This window comes from Apteryx rowi, unplaced genomic scaffold (genome assembly GCF_003343035.1).
Source record: "Apteryx rowi isolate R43461 unplaced genomic scaffold, aptRow1 scaffold_298, whole genome shotgun sequence".
NCBI lineage: Eukaryota > Metazoa > Chordata > Aves > Apterygiformes > Apterygidae > Apteryx > Apteryx rowi.
In genome coordinates, this window is record NW_020449396.1 from 493,308 (window position 1) to 513,946 (window position 20,639).

At 43.6% G+C, this 20,639-nt stretch overlaps 1 protein-coding gene across 1 annotated transcript in view; it reads left to right on the forward strand.

Annotated features, from left to right (window-relative positions):
- Positions 1–20,639, forward strand: part of TECRL (trans-2,3-enoyl-CoA reductase like) — a 60,552-nt gene that overhangs the window by 13,183 nt on the left and 26,730 nt on the right. Inside the window, exons 2-3 of the mRNA XM_026069470.1 lie at positions 1,702–1,753; positions 20,009–20,053. Of these exons, the coding sequence (XP_025925255.1) occupies positions 1,702–1,753; positions 20,009–20,053 (97 nt within the window). The remainder of the gene's footprint in view (positions 1–1,701; positions 1,754–20,008; positions 20,054–20,639) is intronic.

Below are 20,639 nucleotides of genomic sequence, written 5' to 3' on the forward strand. Positions count from 1 at the left end.
ACTTTATGTACCAACCATTCACTGGGCACCATTTAGCACAGGTATCATCATAAAGCTTTACATTATTGAAATCTGTATTGTGTTATCTGCCTGTTTATATTATTACTGGAAAAAAGTTGACTTACTCCTAGCACTAGACATATGTATTGCATATTTGTGTTGGGTGTCAACTTACATAAAAGCAAAACTCTTTTTTTTCTATATTGATTTGTAGCTTTTGAGTCAGCAAATTTATTTCCTTGCACCAGTATTTCTCCAGACTCGCAATCTTTTCAGGAAAACAACCTATCTTAAGGTGCTGACTGATCTCTATCAGCAGAATGGCCTACTGTTCCTCTCTATGCTTTATGTACGGTTACTATCACAATTCCCTTTTATATCACTAAGCACATTTTGAAGAAGTGGGGCTAAGGGCTGAAGATGATGCCAAGAAGAAAGGATCAGTAGGTCAATTTATGCGTGAGTGCATAAATTCTAGGTGATGCAATGAAACAGGGACTGGGGTTGCCCAGCAAAACTCATTAAGTCTTTAGTTTGAAGGTGAGAAGAGACAGAGCAGCTTTACAGAGCAGAAGGGTTAGGTTCCTATGTAACTGCCGAAGAAGCGAAGTGGAGAAACTCTGCCAGGTTTTGCTTAGACTGGGAAGATCATGTTCAGCTGGAGATGGGGGTGAACCCAGACTGACCAGTGACAAGTGCCCAGGCAGGGAAAATGGTGTGCCATGGCTGTTTCTCCACCTCTGCCAAAAGAAATCCTGCTGCTCTTCAAGGTTCTGTTACATCTCACCGCCACTTCATACTGGTATTAGCCTATGCCACACAGGTGCCTAATGTCTCCAGTGAAGGAAGTTTGCTGAATTGGCTCTTCTAGTGAGGTCTCTCGCTACAGCCAAAGCAGTTCCCCACAGTTAAGACTCAGTTCTTGCTCAGTCTCTGTGCTTAAATGAACAGATATGGACTATTAAATCAGCGCCATCTGCAAGGGTATGGTCTCATTAAGACTAGACCCTTGCCTCTGCCACCTAGATCTCAAACTTGACATGCTATTTCCATAAGTGTTCCGTTCACCTTCCTTATAAATTCAAGGTACTTTAAGTTTTTCACTCTAGCAAATTCTTACTGTGTTTCTCAGACACTTCGTACAAAGTATATTAAGAAATCAATATACATAATAAAATAGAGTCTAAAAGGCCTCAGGATTGCCATCCAACACCGCGACACCTGAATTGCTTCAGTGCATGTGAATGACAGCATGCAAAGGCAAGCTGATTTCAAGCAGAAAGGACAGACCCTGACCCCTTTCCTACTGGCCCTTTAGGAAAACCCCTTCATATCTCTAAGACCCAGGTCCTAGCATGCTTGAACCTGATTTTTAAGCTCACCCTTCAAGTTGTCCCATTGACTTGATCCTGGGGGCAGTCACTGCCTCTGCAGGGCCAGCAGGTTTCCCTCTCGCCTGTTGGGATTTTACCCTTCTATTGGCCAAGCAGGGCTGGCCCAGGTAGTATGTGAATCAAATGCGACCAGTCCTTAATAATAACATACCAACATGCAAACGCAATTGATATTTGCATCATCATTGCCTAAAGAACTTGGAGACAAACTGAATCATCTCTTCATTAAACAGAAGGAGGGGAAAAGGGATCCCAGAACGAAGAAGGAAGAAAAATTAATCTGCTTGCATTTTGTTCTCTTTTTCAGGTGCCTCCATCGTATACCCTTCTTGATGTGAAACACAAATTTCACAAAGCATGTAAGTACTACAGCTAGCAGGCTGGAGGCATGGTTAGAGGCCTTTCAGCTTGGAAAAAGTGTCAAATTTATTTTTCATGAGCTCTTGCATGAAAGCTGAGACTGGCTTGACACCTCCAGTGCTAAATTAGACCAAGGTGCTACTGTAGCTATCACAGACTTGAGAGGCTGGAAGGAGAGGACTGCGTAATTTATCACTGCCAACCTATGAGCAGCAATGCTTTTCTATCCTCTGCTTTTAACATTACAGTGTCAATTCAACACCACAACTGTGTTTGCCCTCCCAGTGTTATATTAGATAAGCTTCAATAACACTATAGTGCTTCAAGATGCCTATAAATAGACTGTGTGGACCGTGTAGTTGGGAACTCAAGCACAGAGTGATTAAATGACTTATCTGAGATCATGCAGGCAATCTGGCAGGGTTCTCAGCTGACTCAGCACTGCCCAGTTCCCTAACAGTCAGGGCGACCTCGCTTGCTTTTAGCAGTGCTCTTTTCTCTTTCACATCCCGTGAGGAAGGGAGAAAATAGTGGGGGGAGAGATAATTTTCAGTAACCTTGAGTGTCACTCGCATTTGAGATATGCAGGTCTATGCAATGTTTGTTAACTTGAATTGGACTTCTTAGAAATGCAGGGGTACTTACTTGGGCAGAAGAAGATGCAACAAGAACTAAGGGCTGGAAATGAAGGCCAGACAAACTCAAATTAGGAATGAAGCAGTTGTTTTCCAACAGGCAGGATGGTTGACTGTTGGAGTAAGCATCTGAAATGATGGGCTTTCATTATTTTTACAAAATAAGGTGTCTTCAAGTAAAGACTAGATGCCTTTTTGAAAGAAACGCTTTAGTCGGACACAAATATTCAGTTCAGAGCAGGGTAAGTGGATGAAATATTAGGCTTCTCCTCTGTCTTTAGAATTTTATAAAGCACTGAAGTTCAAGGCTGCTGTGATTGCACAAAGGTTCCATTGATGAAGCGAAAGGCTGTTGACACAACTGCTCCAAAACTACTTGTTTTCACTCCCTGTAAGGATTTGTAAAATGCAGAACAGGAAAAGTCTGAAAGCTCAGCAGCTGAATATGAAGAGTGCATAAGATTTAATATTTCAGTAAGAGTAATTCTTCCCCTCAGTTTGTGAAAATGCAGTGCATTTCTGCATAGACTCAAATCAATTGAAACTGGATTTATATTGATCCAGCTTAAATCAGTTGAAGATCACTGGCACAGAAATTTATGCCAATTTAACTATAATCAGGTTTTCAATGGATTTGGGTTAAAATGGTGCAAGCTTGTGTATAAGCCCATTTAATGGTACCTGTGTTCATATTTAGAGGTACCTTACTCCTCAGATATTCCCAGTGATGTAAGCAGAACTGAGTATGAGGAAAGACAATAAGCATACAAAAAAGCATGATCATAAATGGAAACTCTGACAATGTGGCCCTTTACAACACATGTAAGGGCCAGCATATTCCTTCAACGTTTTTTTCAGTCCTCTGTTTCTCAGTTCAATTCCCCCCGTGCTGCGGAGCACACCGTGTCAGTGTCCTGTGTCCTTTCTTCCCGTTCAGCTCATTGCTTTGACCTGTCTCTTCCAACTGTGCCTAGACGTTGTTGTCTCAACAAGGTTCCCCTCCCTCTTCCTTTTCCATTTGCAAAGAACAAACTTTTTCTTTTTGCATCGTTCGAAGGATGACAGCTTACAGAATACGGTTCTTTTAGGCAAGAGCTGAGAAGGGACTGAACTGATCTGAGGATGTCTTTGTTTTGCTTGCTATTTCCAACTAGCTCATGCATTCATTGCTGTCATTTCACGTGTGTCAGACTCACGTGTTCCTTATACTCTCTTGCTAAAATACATTCCTACACACACACAAGCTTACAGTCTACCTCCCATCATACATTTTCCTTTGATCACCCATGCAATTAAGCTTTCTGCTCAGCTGGTATCTTGTCAGTGAGTGAGAGGAAGCCCTGTGCAGCACTTTCACAAGCAGCATCTCTTATCACTGATCAGTTTTTGCTGCTGGATTTAAGAAAGGAGGAAAAAGACAGAATTATGAATTGTGGCAGAGACTGTTAAATCATTAAAATGAAAGAAATGGGATGCAAATGACACACAGCATGTTACTGCTCAGGAGTTTCTAAGTGCGGCAAACGTTAGGTTGGGTCTGTGCTTATATGACAGGCAGGATGTGGACTCAGAAGGCCAGGAAGAAATACTGAAATTTTCCTCAGGCCTCACTTGAGCAAAACCATCACTGACTGAAACAATCCTGGCAAAGCCTAACATGTGGTTTCTGTTGTACAGAGGTCAGTGGAGCAATCCCAGTTGTATTGCTGGAGATTCTGGGATCTCTGTATTTTTAGTGGAGAAGAATCATTGAAGATAAACTGCCATTCCCATGGGAATTCAAAGCTTTTCTCCAGATGGAAGAGCACTATTTTGGGTCAGCCTGTGGTCACTCTAGCCACTGACCCCGGCAGGGACCAGCAGCGCCAGGGTCAGCGCAGAACAGCAGCTTGCCCTTGCGGCCTTCCAGCCATCAGCTGCACAGACGCTTCCTGTAGCAGATGTTAGACCCAGGTCGCCATCCTTAATAGCAAACATCGCACCTGCCCACCATGAATCTGTCTAAATCCTTTTTAAACCTGTTTATAGTTTTGACCTCAGCAAAATCCTCTGGGAAGGAGTTCCACAATGTAACTATGTGTTGTGGACAAAAATACATCTTTTACACTCACATGTTACAAACCTCGACACTTGTGTTGCTTGATGCTTTCTGCCAAAAATGGGTGGCAGCCGAGTGCCTGCGTGTTACTGGTCTTCACCCTGTACCATCTAAGGCATGTTCAGAGAAGCTTCAGTCAAACTGGTGCTGTGCCCTAGGTGACTTTACTGCTGTTTTCTTCGTTCCCTTTGCTAGTTGGCAGAGATGAAACCAAGCCAATAAATTTACTTATGAGAAGGAAGCCTCTTGCTCCATTTCCTCAATTGCTTATAAGGAGTTAGGCACCTAAGGTTTTCTTTATCTGTAAGGATGATGATTTTAATTGAGAAAGAAGTACCATGTAGACTAAACTTTGCAAGCTCTTGTCCCTGGCAATAGCTCTTCACTTATTACTTCACTTAATAACTCTCAACCTATTTTTATCTTTGCAAAATGCATTGGGCTGGCGTGGGGGAATCTTGCAGATAGAAAAAGAAAAACTATAATAATGATGCTAGTTCAAGTACCACATAACTAAAAATACCTCTAGAACAGGTAATATGTGGAGCCAGTGATTAGTTCATTAAATATTTTCAAGGTTACTGCACAAAAGTTGCTGAAAAAGCTCTTGAAAGTGGAGGAAGAACAGAAAGATGTGGGAGGGGTACATGCTCTCAGCAATACTGTAACAAACTGATGGATACAACCTGCTCCTGCAGGAGGGAACTACAGCTACTTCAAGCTGCAAGAGTGGGCTTAGGGAGACCAGAAATTGCCCTCTACGCAGAAGGAGCAGGCAGAGAAGGAAGGCCAGGTGGGAGGAAGCCTGGTGATGGGTGGAAGGAAAAGGGGAAGCTGAAGGAGAAACTGAAAACATCAAGTCCAGAGAGTACTGGCCTACAGATGGGAATGGGGCTCAAGGATAAGGAACATGCAGAGCTGCCAGCTATCCAAATAAAACATAAATTCCTACTCCTTCAGCTCAAAAATTGCAGGCCTCTCCATCTGAGCTAACAAATGTTACACAGAGTATTTAAAATAAGCAATATCAAGGAAGGTAAATCATTAAGAAGGAGACTGTCAGTAAGTGGCACTCAAGAATAAACAGCATCATTTCTGGACACTATGAAACTTATGAGGTTTGCTGTACAGTCTTAAGACCTCTTCTTGCAAGCATTCATACAGAGACCATAAGATCAATGATCCCTAGAAGACAAGTGAAATATGTCCTGTTGCTTTCTACTAGAGAGAGGACAAGGAGAAAAACAATGCAATTCCTTCTTCATGTTGGGGACCAGTTTCTCTTTCAGCCTTCTCCTAACAGACTGCGGGGCAGCATGCATCTCTCTGGAAGTCATAGTGCAACAGGAGGCCCCTTAGATGTCATCACCCTCCAGACCACCTGGTCAGGGCATACCCAGTCTGTCTCCCTGCACAAAAGCCAGATCAGATGCTCCTTTGCAGTCCCTTCCAGTGTGACATTTCAGTGAGTCTACCAAAGTCTCCCATTGACTTCTAAGTGACTTGAATAAGGTCTTTATTGCCTAATACGAGGACATGCCATATCACCTCAGAGGACAGAGGACAACCAATTCCAGCTTCACAGGAGGCCTATGCACAGCCTCCCTCTTTTCCTTCCTGCAACTGCTGCCAGCTCTGTTCTCCCTCCAGTTGTTTCTCCATAGTGCTCAGCTCACAAGGCCTGACCAGATGAAAGGAGAGCAAAATTCTAAAACCAGCAGGTTCTTGTTTACCCCAAACCCTGAAGGATCGCTTCAGGACATGGAGCCATGGAAGCCAGGCTGGCTTGGTGAAGAGCAAGGAGAAAAATCTCTCATTGATTAGAAATCACAAGGCACGGCTTGTGAGAGGAGCTGAAAGCACATGAGGTATTAAAACTTGTCCTTTGGGGAGGGGGGGTCTTTAGTTTTTTCCTTTCCAAAATGTCTGCTAGGGATTTTCAAGCTTTATGGCTGCAACTTTCCTGTTTTTAATGACCTGAGAGTTCACATAATAGCATGACTCCAAGAGCAGGGGCTTAAGGAAAAACTCCACATTTTGCCAGTCCTGTGCTAAAATGCAAGAGCTGAACCCAGTGCTGCAGCTGGAAAGGACGACTGTTCTTACAGCATCACGTAATTCCCTTCTAGAGGCTGGCCATGATGTTAAACAGCAATGCTCAGAGATGAGAAAGGATGCTGTAGGGTTTAGTCATTAAGAGTAGCACCAACGAGAACAGCGACTGCTAAGCCAGTGCCTTGCCTACCGGCTCTGTATAATCAGCACTGGTTGATAACACAGTCCTGCTGAGAACCTGCAGTTCCTCTGATTTCTCCACACTGGCTATTACTGCTGGATTCTCAGGTTGAAGAAACTTAATGAAATCTGTCAATTTTGATGCCTGGAGAGACTCATGTGCCTGATGAATGCACCTGCTGGGGACTCTAAGAAGCTGAATTATGCTATTTATGGCTCTCCCAAGCTGGCTTCCTAGTACTGGCTTGTCAATCAACCAGGAGCCCTTCATGTATCTCACAAGATGAAGAGACCCAAATAAGCTATATCTAGGGCACAGAGGCTTGCAGAGGGATCTTTCTTCTGCTCCGTATTAGGAGATCAGGCTCTGAAAAAAGAGGTCCATGATCTGATCCTGCCATAAGTGGCCTTCAGCTGGATGCTCTCCATGGATAGATAGGCAGCCGCAAAACATACGGTTCTTAAATCTCAAACTCCTTCCTCCCTGTTTTTACCCTAAGTAGTTCATGCTAGCCCAGAGTCACAGCTGTAATCCATATGTGAATGAGTTTTCAAAGGGACAGGCAACATCCCCCCGTGCAGGCTGTCTGACCGCAGAGCGCACAGCCCCCGCGCTGCGTCCCCAGCACGGATTCGCAGAGCGCACTGGGTTGGCACTCACATCGGGCCATGGTTTGCAATAAATTTTCCACTCTCTGCATTCGTAACAACTCAACTGGAAATTAACAATGAAGGCGAATCACTAGGGACGGGCAGTTACTGCAAATGGGCGCTAAGAAGTACCGTGATTTCATCTGGATAAATTGCTCATTCATCTGTGTTGGCTTTGTAAATGTAAATGACTAGATTAGGAGGAAATATGATGAAATTTATTTCATATCATATTTTTAAATTATTTTTCTTTTGTCTTAGCTGCACAACAGCTAGCAGTAGAAGACTAGTTTACGATGGATTTCAGTATCTCTCAAATGAGACAATTCCAAGCTCCTTTTCCCACATTATGCCTGTCGACACAATTCAGTTTACTAGGAGCTGCTTGAATTTCTTGTTATTGCCACAGTGAGGCTTGTATGTACTTAAACTCTTTACTTTTTGTTTTGCAAGGCTCAGCACAAAGTAAGCAACAGCTCCTGCCACAAAAATCAGTCGCTGCCATCTTCCTCCCCAGCTCCCAATCTGAGATCTAATCCTTGAGTAAATTGCTTCCTGCCCCTGCAGAATGTGCCTGCCAGAACAGAGACCTGAATCCTTGCCTTGGCTTGCAGCTTTAGCCATGAAGCCAGACTGTCCCTTACGCTTCATTTTTGATCTACGCGAGAAGCAGTAGCAGGAGGATGACCTGTCCCCTTATTTCTGGCACATCTGAGCAAACCTCTCCATACAAAATACAAGAGTTTGTCTGCTGGTATAGATTTGTGTGATTTGAATTTATGGCTTATCTGCCAAAATAATTGAAGCACACCTATGAGAGCTTGGAATACGTTCACTTCTTTTGTAATAGCTAGCCACGAAATGAGAATGGCTTTGCTGACCTAACATAGTTAAAAGAAAGCAGAAGCCAAACTGAGTTAGCATCACAATATTCATCTTCAAAGCAACTACAAATTTAGCTTATGCTTACTCCCCAATTTTTCAGTCTCTCCTTTATCATGAATTCCATGTTGGATTTACAGAAAACTAATTCTGGCCCATTTTGAAAAGGGAAAGGCCACTGCAGGGAGTGCCCTAGCTGCAGTCACAGTGGTGTAGCTGCTGGGTGGCCCTCCAGAAGGTGCCGTGTGCTTCACAGACACTTTGTTTTGCACCCTTAGCTCTGGTCAAAGCCTTCCATCCAAGCCCTGACCCATGTGTCTCTTGCTCATGTTGCTAAAACCCAGAACTTGCATTTCGGCATTTCTAGCTGGGGTGCTGAATTCTAACTTCTTGCTCCTGGCTGACAGGCTGGCAAGAAGAGCAAGCACCAGACTAGGCACCTTCGGTTCACTTTGACTGAGCACTTGAATTTCATTTGAAGGGTTGTGAAGGAAGAGATATTAAATCAGTCTGAGAATCATCTGATCAGATATCCCTGGAGTTTTGCTTTCAGAAATGTACATGTGGCTATAAGGAATATTTTCAGTGTGCATTGAGTTAAGAAATTATGGCTGAGGTCTAGCTTACCCAGCTTGTTTAGGTGCAGTACACTTAGTCACCTGTTACCTTAAGCAAGACTCTGAGGGTCAGATCTTTAAGGCTCTTTTCGTCTTCTAAAGATATCACTAAAGGTCTGAGGGCTGACTGGGATTTTTAAGGCTGATGATTCCCATTGAAGGGAATGTGATGTTTAGGATTTGGGTCTTTAAGGCTTAATTCAAAATGGGTGGGAGTCATGCTATTGACTTGGGTGAGTTTTGTGTCAAGCACTTTCCCAAAAGGGAGCTTCATTTTCCCATCTATAAAATAAGAATAATTTATCTACCTTTCACCCACCTTGGGCTCTTTTGTCTGTTTTGGCTGGAATCCTGTAAGAAACATTCAGAACTAAGACAGACTTAAATGTATGCCTAATGACCTATTGAACTGGAGGGAGGAAGGTATCTAAAACACAAAACATAGGCTATCCATTAAATGCTTGTAAAAATAAGCTGGCCTTCAGAAAAAACAGAGATGTTTCAACTGGCAATAGAAAAAGTGAAGATCAATTCAGAAACTTTAATGGAAATTCACATTATTTCTCTTTTTTGGCAGCTGCTGCGTCTGATGTTATTGCATTTCATTAGCAGGATTACAGATATCATTTCAGATGAGTAATATAATAAAAGAAAAGGCAGTGAATCTATTGAGACATAGCTTGAAGCAGAACTGGTCCTGTCTGCTCTCTGGGATATTGTTCCCAGCTGAGATTTACAGGGCTCTAACAATGCATCACAAATGACAGCCTATGTAAACAATTGGAGAACAAATGTGAGATGCTATTTAAATGCCTCATTAAGAAAAGGATATTTCGTAGCTAGATTCTTTGCTTTTCACGCTTTTGCAGTAGATTTAATTGACAGATCTCGATGAGAAACAACAAAATGTGTTTATCAGAATTGCTTATTATTACTCACAGTGGGTCTTATTGTAGTGCCTGGGGCTCATCTGAGAAAAGGACAGTGCAAGGCACTGTACAAGTAATCCAGGCCTGAGCGAATGTGCAGTCTCAGGCACAAAGAAGAGTTAAAGCCTACCAAACTGTTAAAAGAAAATGCCAAAGTCATTTTGATTATTAAGCAGCTCCTAGATCAATTTAAGCGCAGGTATTCCTAGATCGGTTTAAACTCAGATATTCCATTTTTGTCTGAATAACAGTCTATTGACTTCCAGCCTTACCCTGATGTTCACCAGTAGATTTATGTGGGCTAAATGTTTACTGAAGGAATTCAAGAAAATAAAAACCCTGGTGGGTGCTCATGGCTTGTGAAAAAAATTTCGTGTCTGTTAATGAGATGGATGCCTGTTGATTATAGCAAGGTCAAGATCACTTGAGGTCTTTAAAAGTGCTCTGCAGCTACCGCAAGTTTTTGATAGGAGTTCCTCTCGCTTTGGACACCAGAGTTGGGCAGATGGCTTTACAGAACGATCCAGCGGCTTCTCTTAGGGGGAGTTGTATGAACTGGGTCTGCATGAAATTCCCCAGCGGCTTCTTGTGAAAGAGAGTCCAATAGGGGCTGGCATAACAGAAGAGGAAGCAAATCCCCCCTGCTAGAATGAGAGGAACTTAGCTCCTTCCTGGACATCTCCAGGAGTGTGTGAGAGAAAACTGCAAGGCCCCTGGTGTCACCTCTGCTACACAGGTCAGAGCAGAGGCAGCACTTTCGGCTGCTAAATTCAAACCTTCCCCAGCTTCAGCAGGGCTGAGAGAAGGTGCGAGATAACAAGGAGCTGCAATTCAGGAGGTAGGGTCAGGTGAGCAGGCTGAGACAAGGGAAGACCGTCCTGACCTCTGTGTAAAGGGTGTCACTCTCTGATGGTGATTTTTCATGCATATGTTTGCTCTCTCTCTTGTTCACAGCCTTTGTGTTTGTTTATTTTTTTGTCCTGTTTGGGGGTTGGGGGAAAGAAACCCTAAGAACAACCAAAATGAGAAGCCTTTGATATTTGCCACTATTTCAAGTTAATGAAACCAATGCATCAACGATAGAAGTTGAACAAATTATTTACAATAAAAATAATGTAGTGGATGGGAACTCTGCCTCTTTCTAAATTGTCCCCAAGTTGCAATGATCTTTAATTTTTTGCTGTTGGAAATGATTCTTCATTCAAATAGTTGATGCATGAGCTATTCTGGATCTGCAGCTCATTCACAAGCTGTGCTGATGTGAAATGTGGGCTGGCCTCGCTCAGGGTCTCTCATTGCTACTAACGGATGCAAAGTGCCTATTTCTAATTGCTTTTTGCACATCTACCTCTGTGTCCCCATCTTGCATTTGCTTACATTTTACTTACATTTTTGCTTACATTTTACTTACATTTTTTTATTACATACTTACATTACATTTTACTTAAATTCCCCAGCGATACTGTGCCAATCAGCAGACTGTAACTAATTCCTATCCCTACCAATTAGTCTCAAGTGTTTGATGAAGGACCCAAGCACCTTCATCCTTACCTCTTCTCTGGGGAAACAGAAGCACAGGCATCCCTGGATCACTCAGAAGACTCTGGGAAGAAAAGCCAGTCTCTGAGCCCAAGTCTACTGTTTCACCCACTACTTCCCCTTTCAAAATATTTTCATTTCTTCTTTAGGTGTTTAAAACAAGCAAACACAAACAGGTGAACTGATGGGGCTTCTGAAAGTGCTCAAAGCCTGACTGTGTCTAGCTGAGAATTACCAGGTGGGGAGTTCTCTGGAATATGTTCATCTTTAGGAGTGCAATCCAGTTGCTCCTGGAGATAACCCCAGTATCCATTAGATCAGAGCAGTGGTTGCTATATTCCCCTGTAGAAAGCTGACACCATGTCTTTTAGTTTGACCATTGACAAGGTCTGTCTTAATGTTCACTGAGATGATTGCAGGCACCTTTATTGAAGGAACATTTCTGATCCCTAAAAAAATGACATTGTTCTTGAGGCTTTAAAGATCTGCTGTAAACTTTCCATTATAAACCGAGTGCCTGTGTGAGTCCAAACACAACATACTGGCTAGCAGCCTTGATATGAGGTAAGTTCTGGACGTGGCAGAATATAGCAACGTTTTCTGTATCATCAGGACAAAATTTACTATGGACAGATAGATCTAGGCAGCAGAGGTTTTCAGAGGCCATTCAGCATTCGCTGTACCGGCTGAGAGGAAGCGCCCATCCCTCAAAAACCTGAGAGCCAGAGGCTGGGTAGGAACAGTTATATTGCCCAGTTACCTCCATAATCAAACGCCTCCCGGGCCGTGTCCGTACGACTGTGGAAATGCAGTTTGCTGAGCAAATTTAAGTACATTATGCTTCTTTCCACATGGCTGCCTTGTGGCTGATGTGCAGACAGCCTGCCCGGGCTAATCGCCGGCTGGGAGGGCTGGGGATGGCAGGTGCCGCGCTCTTCGTGGGTGCTAGCGGCAGCTTGCAGCGCGCACGGGGGGGCGAACCTGGCTTCGGCTGCGTTTACTGCTCCTGCTCACAGCGTCTCTGCGTGCTGGCGAGGCACCGCTAGAGCCTCGCTCCCCAGCGGGGCGCCTGCGGTACGCGCGGGGTGAACGGTTCGTCCTCTGTCACAGAGCTGGGGCGGGAAGAGCCGTCCGGCAACCGCGCTGCAGTGCCTCTGAGGCACTGACGCCTCCTCTCAGCCTCGCTGCGGCGGGGGCATGGGGGAATTCAGCTGGCCCAAATAAACTTTTCCCAACAGGACACAGCAAAACGACAGCGTTTCTGACTCGCGTGCTAGTGTCTGACCTGCCACCAAAGTCGGGCAGCTCTGGGCTGCCTTTTCCTTGCGGCTCAAGGAGAAGCTGCAGTTTAGCGCTCTTATTAGTGGGGAATAATTTTCAGTGTGGTGAACTAACAAGTGAATTTATCAGAATTTAATTTGCATTAAGGAAGAAATAACACCCGTTCAAATGCGCTCAGTTAATTGTTGACAGCACTGGTGTGGCCGTTTGATTAAAAAAAAAAAAAGTGCTGCTATTAGTGGTTAGTGAGGGAATGCATCCTGATTAGATTAGAGGCTGCAGAGAGCGTTATCCCCTAGACAGTCAAATATTGAAAGAAAATTATACTTCATTAGCATATTTTATTAGCTAATTGACTAAGGAATGCTTTTAAGGAAATGTGGCTAGAGCCTGGGAAAAAAAGGGGGGGAGGGGGTAGAAAAGTGCTCTGTTCCTCAACAAGTTCAGGTATTCATCGCAGACAGTTGTTTTCGGTGAAAATGCAATGAGGTGAATTCGTGCTAAGCTTGCTCCAAGGTGCAGTGCAGAGACCCTTGGCCAAGGAACAGCAGATTAATTGCTGCCAGGAATCAATATGGGGCTATCGTTTGCTGGATCGTGGGCAATAAAAGTAGAGTTCTGACACTCTGTTGAAGGAAAATAGCTGCAGGTATGGTATCTTATGTAGTGCTCTTTGCTATAGAGACGTGTTAGATGTGCTTTGAAACCCTTTCTGGATCAGGCCCTTGAAGGAGGAATACGCCTTGTAAAGGAGGTGCTGAGCTGCTCAGCTGTGCGGAGGGGATGGCAGCTCTGAGCATGAGCAAATGTCGGAGACACACAACTTTATGCATAAAAAACGGGTGCTTGCAGATTTTAAGCATCGAAAAATCAATGGGAGTGATCAGATGGACAGCTAACGGGAAGCGTGTGGCCAGGCACCTTGTTGGGTTGGGACTTACTTGCTTAGCAGCCTGTGGGAAACGCATGCATGTCTGTCTGCCCCTGGGCCAGATCTGGCCATAAGCTGTCCTTAAGCCTGCTTGTCTCAGCGAATGTCCGGAGGCATCAAATTAGCCTGCCCACGGCTTGCTCTCCCTGCGCAAGCAGCGTGTTTGTAGCTAGCTGCATTTATATGCAATAAAAACTAGAAGGAAGAAGTGAATGTTTATGACCAAAATGCTCCGTTTTCAAATTCCACATGTCATTAAGAAAGTGGTTATTTGTGTCCCCATAGCAACTAGAGGCCAAGGTGCCTCCATAAATACACATAGCTAGATATCTGCCTTGGAAAGCTCACAAATGAAATGGATAAGAGGAAATAGAAGCTGAGAAAGAAAAGAGATTTATCTCTGGGTACAGAGCCATTTAAAACATTTACTTTAGTACCCTACTGAGATATTACTTAACAGGACACTCTGGATCTGCTCTTTCCACTGACTTCCCATATAAACATGGATGTAGTTCGAGATGCTGGTCTTTAAATATTCTGATAGAGCCAAAGGTCCTTCCACAATGAAAAATGCAGCCTCGCTCAAAGATCGCCGATCAGAAGGCGGATCCAGTGAATGCCTCCCCGGGACCAGCCCTGCACCCCAAAGCCGTAGTGGTGGCTGGAAGCAGTGCACAGGTGCCAGCCGGGCGCCGGGGAGCCCGCTGGGCTCACAGAGCTGCACTGCATCTGCAGCGGGGCCGGCTGCAACTGCTCTCTCCCAGCCCTGAAGGAAAGACCCAGAAAAGCCTTCTGAGTGGGACCAGATGAAGGGACGCTGGGATCTTTGTGCCGCGGTTTTCCGAGTGGGCTGGTCCTTCAGATGGCAGTACCCGGGGGCTGCCATTTATTACAGTGCAGGCAAGCACGGGAGTAACTTCAGATACTTTGGCTCTCGTGCCCCAGCTTAGCTTTACTGTGGTTTCTTGGGTGTGCTCTGCTTACTGCTGTCATGCTCAGGAAGCACTGAAGTGCAGTGTTAGCCCAGTAAATCCCACAGCATTTTTTTTTTCCCAAATGAAAGCAGTGGCTTCAAGTCATTTCAGCATGCTGCTCTCCTGCTGTCAGCTCAGCGAAGCAGGGATATGCAAACTCAGTCCAGCAAAGGATGCCACTGTCAGCATGGTGATATCTTTATCTGCTCCTGGTTTCTCAAAAGTGTTCCTGAGAACACATCTGCTAACACCAAGAAAAGCAACATTTATGACCGTTGCTGTTTAAGGTCACGGACACGGAATAATGGTATTTGTTCTGCATGTACTTGTCAAGGAAAGACCTTGGCAAGTTAGTTTTCAGATAATCTATGTGTCAAAGTAATGTCTGTCTCTCTATATATAATAAACCAGGAAACACCTTCCCTACACACACAATCAGGTGAATCTTTCTTAGCTACCTCTTTTTATTGCTGCATATCAAGTATCAAATCTGTAATCTGGTTTAAGGTGGCAGAATGTAGTTCAGCCAGGCTCAGTTCACATAAGCAAGTGCTGTTACATTTCCCAGCTAATGTGTAGCTTTTTGTGATCATATAAGGGATGTTGGTGCCACAATGTTACCCAGAATTTCCTATATTTCTGCAGATTTTAACAACATGCTGATGATGATTAATTATAGTAATTTTGTTGTTCATATCATCCTATTAATATCACAGCAGGTATTGCTTGTAATTATTAAGCCTATTTGTTATTAGAGATGCATGAGTGGTGAAATACAATGAGAAGCAAACAATTTAACTGATAATAAAATTAGCTGTTCATGGAAAGTCAATCAGCTAATTATCTCCGAACACTGTCCGTCAGCTCCATTTTGCATTTCTTAGACTCCTCATTCCCTGGAGGAATAGTTTTTGCAGGGCCGCATCCTGAGGAACACACCTAATTTCCCCGCAGAAGAGGTCTTCGTTATGTTTTACCTTTGTTCTCATACCAGTTAGCTCAGCTTCATAAATACTTTGTAACAAATGGGCATTTGATCATATAATTTGCTACAAAACAGGCAGTGCCCTAAAGAACTTTCATAAAAGGATCTTTATGAAACACAATAAAAATTAGAGGGACCCCTTCAATTCCATAATTATTGGAAAATACCTAGTACTTAGATTTCTTATCTGTTAAATTTTCAAAACCTTCTGTGGTATTTAAGCTGTGGAGCATGCATTAAGGTCAATTTGAATCATGTGGATAAAAAGTACCCTTGGGAGCTTTTAAAACTGCATATGGGCTTTTAAAACTGTCCTTAGTTCCTGTGATTGTCAGCTGATTCACTTACTGAGATTTTAGTGTAAATGCAGAGAAATAACAAACCGTGTGAGCAACAGGACCAATAGTGCTTGGTTTTCTGTGCGTTTCAAGGGTGCAGGTCAGGGTGGATTTGCTGACGTCTCATCGGTAGCACATCATGCTACAGCTTTTCTCTCAGTGGATGCAGTAAGTGTTTTTTTTTTTTTTTTGCTCACTCTACTCACCTGCCTATGTTTACAAACCAGTAAGAACTTCATGTATTAGAGACCTCTCTCCCTCTGTCAAATTTGACCAACTCATCCTAAACTTAGAAGCAGAGGACCATGTAACGTATCTGTCAGCTGAAAACAAAGACTAAAGACTATATAACAGGATATGCTGGATGCAGATGACCATCTTTGCGTAGCAGTATTGGCAACTGGGCACAGAGCTGAGACTGTCATTTTAGAAGTGTTTGGATGTTTTTTTAATACCACTACCTCTCCTTTTCACACCCAGTATTATCAGGTGGTTTCGTTAGTTGGATATGGTCAAATTAAAGGCGGCTGTTGTTTTTTTATACATCCTTCTCTCTCTAACATGTCAGCTTGCTTATGTTATAATTTTTGTTCTAAATACTGGCAGGTACAACAAATAACTTGTCTAATCCAAAATGACATATTTCTCCTCATTTTTTTAAAATAGAATATTAAAAATAAACATTGCATCACTTTCCAAGAAAATATCATCTTGTGTTGAAAATTCATATGCTTTAAGGTTATAGCATTAAAATATTTTCACTATTTTTCTATAATGAATGGCCTTTTCTGTTTTGGACTGAAATATTTCACAAAGCTGTAACAATTTCCTGGCTGAGAAGATGCAATAAGGTAAAAGGCTTAAGACTCATCATGAATTGCTTGCACTTCCAGAATTAGGGGACCTTGTGCACGTAGGAGAATGAAGATGGTGACACTTAAAATGGAGGCATTTGTGAGTGCGCCTTTCAGCTGAGGGATGGGGAAAGCTCTCAGGTGCATATGTGCATGCAGTTGGGGCTGATGGATTTAAAGACATGGAAGCGAACGTTCTGTATCCTCAAGTGACAGATAAGTCAAGAGGAAGGAAATAATCAAATAGGAGATGGAAAACCAGGAAGCCATTTTGATAGCTATTTAAACAGGCTGCTGAGAAAGAAACCAAAGCTGTTCTACACGAATGCTAGAAATCTAAGAAATATGATGGAGGAGCCACAACATCTGTCTCTAAATGAAGACACTGCTGTATTAGGCATTATCAGAAACTTGGCCACTGTTGAAGTGTGAAACGCGTATACAAAACCATGACCCTCTGCATAAGGGATCTAAACAACTCACAAGGGACTATCTAGAAAAATATGATCTACCGACCACCATGCAGAGCTCATGGCTGAGCTCTGATGCACTTTCATAATACTAGTAAATAAATAATAAGTATAGATACTTGCCTGAGGACCAGGGACGAACAGTGGTGCAGTACCTTGCCCAAGGTCACCTCAGATGAGCAGCGGCAAAGGCGCAGATTTCCATCTCTCTAAATCTTTGAGTACATTCGAAAATAACGGTGTACTGAGGCTAAAGCACTGAAAACGTGGGATGACGTGCCTAAACGCACGGCCTCTGGTTGCCCTTGTGAAGATTATGAGCCATACCTAAAAGCACACTGCCACAGGATCAGGTAAATTGGCTTTTATTGAAACATACTATCATATGGGGGGTGGGGGGGAAGATTCCAATTTAATGCAAGTACATTGCATTTTAGGCTCCCAAATAACTATTGATATCTGCTGTCCTGGAGCAAATCACATCTTCTGTGACAAGTCAGACAGCTGCTCTTTCTCTATTTTCTTTTTGTTATCTTTAATAGCCATGCATTGTTGTGGTGCCTTGAAAAAATATTTGTGACTTGATGGATGGGTCCCCTCCCCTCCTGCTATAAGCCCTGGTTCAGGGGTTCATCCAGGGCCTGGTCTTGCCTACAGAACTCACCCTGGCCCTGAGTGCTTTTGCAATGAGAGTGTGCTGGGTCCCACTTGGATACGTTAGTGGCAGCTAGGGTGGGGAGCAAGCTTTCGTGATGATCAGGGAACAATTTAGGTTGGAAGCAACCTCTGGAGTTCGTGTGGTCCAGGCTCCTGCTCTGAGCAGGGCCAACTTTAAAGTTATACAAGATTATTCGGGGTCTTCTCCAGTTGAGTTATGACTGTCTCCAAGAATGATGATCCTACAGCTTCTCTAGGCAACCTGTTCTCATTGTGAAGAATTTTTTCCATTTGTTTAAGGTATGGGAATGCAGGTATCTTAAATACAGGAATACTAACAATTGTAACGCAGGTCTAGAGAAAACCATGGCTGTATTCAATCAATTTGACCCAGATTTGGAATTTAAAAGACAACGCAAATCTCTTTCAGGCAGTCTGCTGTCTTAAGGCCTGTCAAAGGAAATAAAGACAGATGCTATAGAAATGGCTGCGGGGCTGCGGGGGGTGAGGCTGTAGCTGCTTCTTCACTTCTCTCTGTCAGGCTTTGCTGTCCCCAAAGCTCAGTCAACACTGGGGGCTGTGTAAAGTCTCCCCAGTCTGCTCCCATGCCAAGTCTGCCAGGTCAGCCCAAACAACCTCCAGCAGCAATTTGGGGGTGGGGTGGAGGGGTGGTTGAGCTAAGCTACATGTCTTTCCAATGCAAAGGACGGGTGCTTACCTTGTCTATCTTGCCAGCACAGCTGTAGGGGCGCAGCCCCCTGCGTAGGGGCACAACAAACAGCTGGACGAGTTAATGGCTTGAGCGGCCATGGCCATTTCTGCAGGGCTGCTCCGGCACCTGTGGTGACACGGAGAGCCCCAGGAGCAGCTAGGGAGCTGCCCCTCTTCGGACACACTGATGGGTCTCCATCCCCCATCAGGAAGGGACACCTAGCAGCAACTGCCAGCTGCTGTCCAGTATTTAGAAACAACCTTTACACTAGACCACATAAAAGGCTACTTCTAGGAAACATCCTTAAGTTGGTGGGTACCAGAGAAATCAGATGTACCCTCATGCAGTATTAGCTAGCCGAAGCCTCTGCTCTTTGTGTTGCTGTTGGTCTGTCTTGTGGGATTATTGACAGAGCATCCCCGATTAAGGACTAGTGTTAGCTGTGTGTCCCTAGTCAGGCTTTATATTCCTAAATGGGAGCTGTACCTTTGCAGCTTTCCTGACAGGCTGCCAGTTGACTGTTTGCAGTCTAAATTATTTTTCTATATATTTGTTAGGAGGTATTGGCCAGAGCAGCATTTGAAGAGGGAGTTCCAACCTCTTCAAGTATTTGGGTGCAAAGAGCTATTGGGACATATCCAGATATAGACACATTTTCTGGATGAATATTTTTTCACTAACCTTACAGAGAATCGTTGCAGTGACCTCAGGGAAAATCCAAATCGGGGAAATTTGTTTGGGTGCAAGAAGGCGGGTGCATTCTCAGAATTCAAGCTGAAGTGATTCTGTACTGTAATTCACAGGGGAAAAAAAATGCTGTCCTTGGCAGCACTGCTTTTGTTCCTCCTTCCAATGGAAAACTGGGTTTTCCAGACAGGGAAAATGAGCACAAAAACAGTATTTTAATGATAAACATGAAAAGATTTGACCAATCAACCAAGAGCTGAAAATGAGAAGGCTTTTGTTTTATAGGAGGAGAAATGCATCCATCTTCTCTTCCCTGTAAATTTCACTGAAAAAGGAGGAGTTTGTTCTTGTTCCTTGATGGAAAAAAACAAACCCTTCGGCCCGGACTGTAGAAAAAGCATCTCGGGGCAGGGGGACTGACCACGTTTAACATGGAGTTTTCGCAAATACAGAAATAAACAGGGTCCTCTCTTTATGTATTCCCTAGTGGCAATTATCCCATGAAAGCTGGGCATTTGCACAGCACACTGCATTTTTCATGTGCTGATGGAGCAGTCGGCATTGAGATTGGCCCATTCAACACTCGAGAATGGGGAAAAGGGATTTCTGCTCCAACTGTACATACTGTGTGTTCCTCCTAGTTCTCTTGTGTTCGTCCTGTGTGGCTGAGGCCCACAGAAAGGATTTTTCACCTCACATTTGTAGCTATCAGCTAAGAAAAAAGATAAATTTAGATCCTCCACCATGAAATTAACTGTAATTCTTTATGAACTGAACAGGTCCCCAGTGGTACCCTTCCCGTGTTGGCCTGCAACTGGAACGCAGTAAGTATTCATGTGCACATCAAACAGCCACCTAACATATTACTAGCCTTGTGTTAAGGTTTCCTAATGATATTACTCTCTATATATGTGTTATTGGGTGAACTATTAGCACTTTTTCATTAATTGATATCCATGATCAACTTACTAGCATCCCCATCAATAAAGGAATCTGATGATTTTCATATCCACTGCTTATAAAAATGTTTCAGCATACAGCATCTGATCAAATAACAAAGACAGGGCAGTTTTTTAATGTAAAACCAGTTGTGGAAAAACCCACGCACTGCAGTGTCAGTTGTAATCCTTGTTCAGAAAGGCTCGTCAGAAGACACAAGTGGCTGCAGGCAACAGCCTCTTTTTTGTGCCAGTTCATCAGCTCTTGGCAGACATGGAAATGGGAGATGGAGCTACCAGGGACCCTGTGGCATTTGGTCTATGGACAAACAGCTTTGTAGAGCCATAGAAAATGAGGACTCAGCACTTGGTGCAGTTTAGCACCCTCGCTGACGTAAGCAGCGAACAGACGTATATCAAAAGGGAGACACACTATGCGAAGTGGAAAAGAGAAAGAAGTGTTATGGCCATG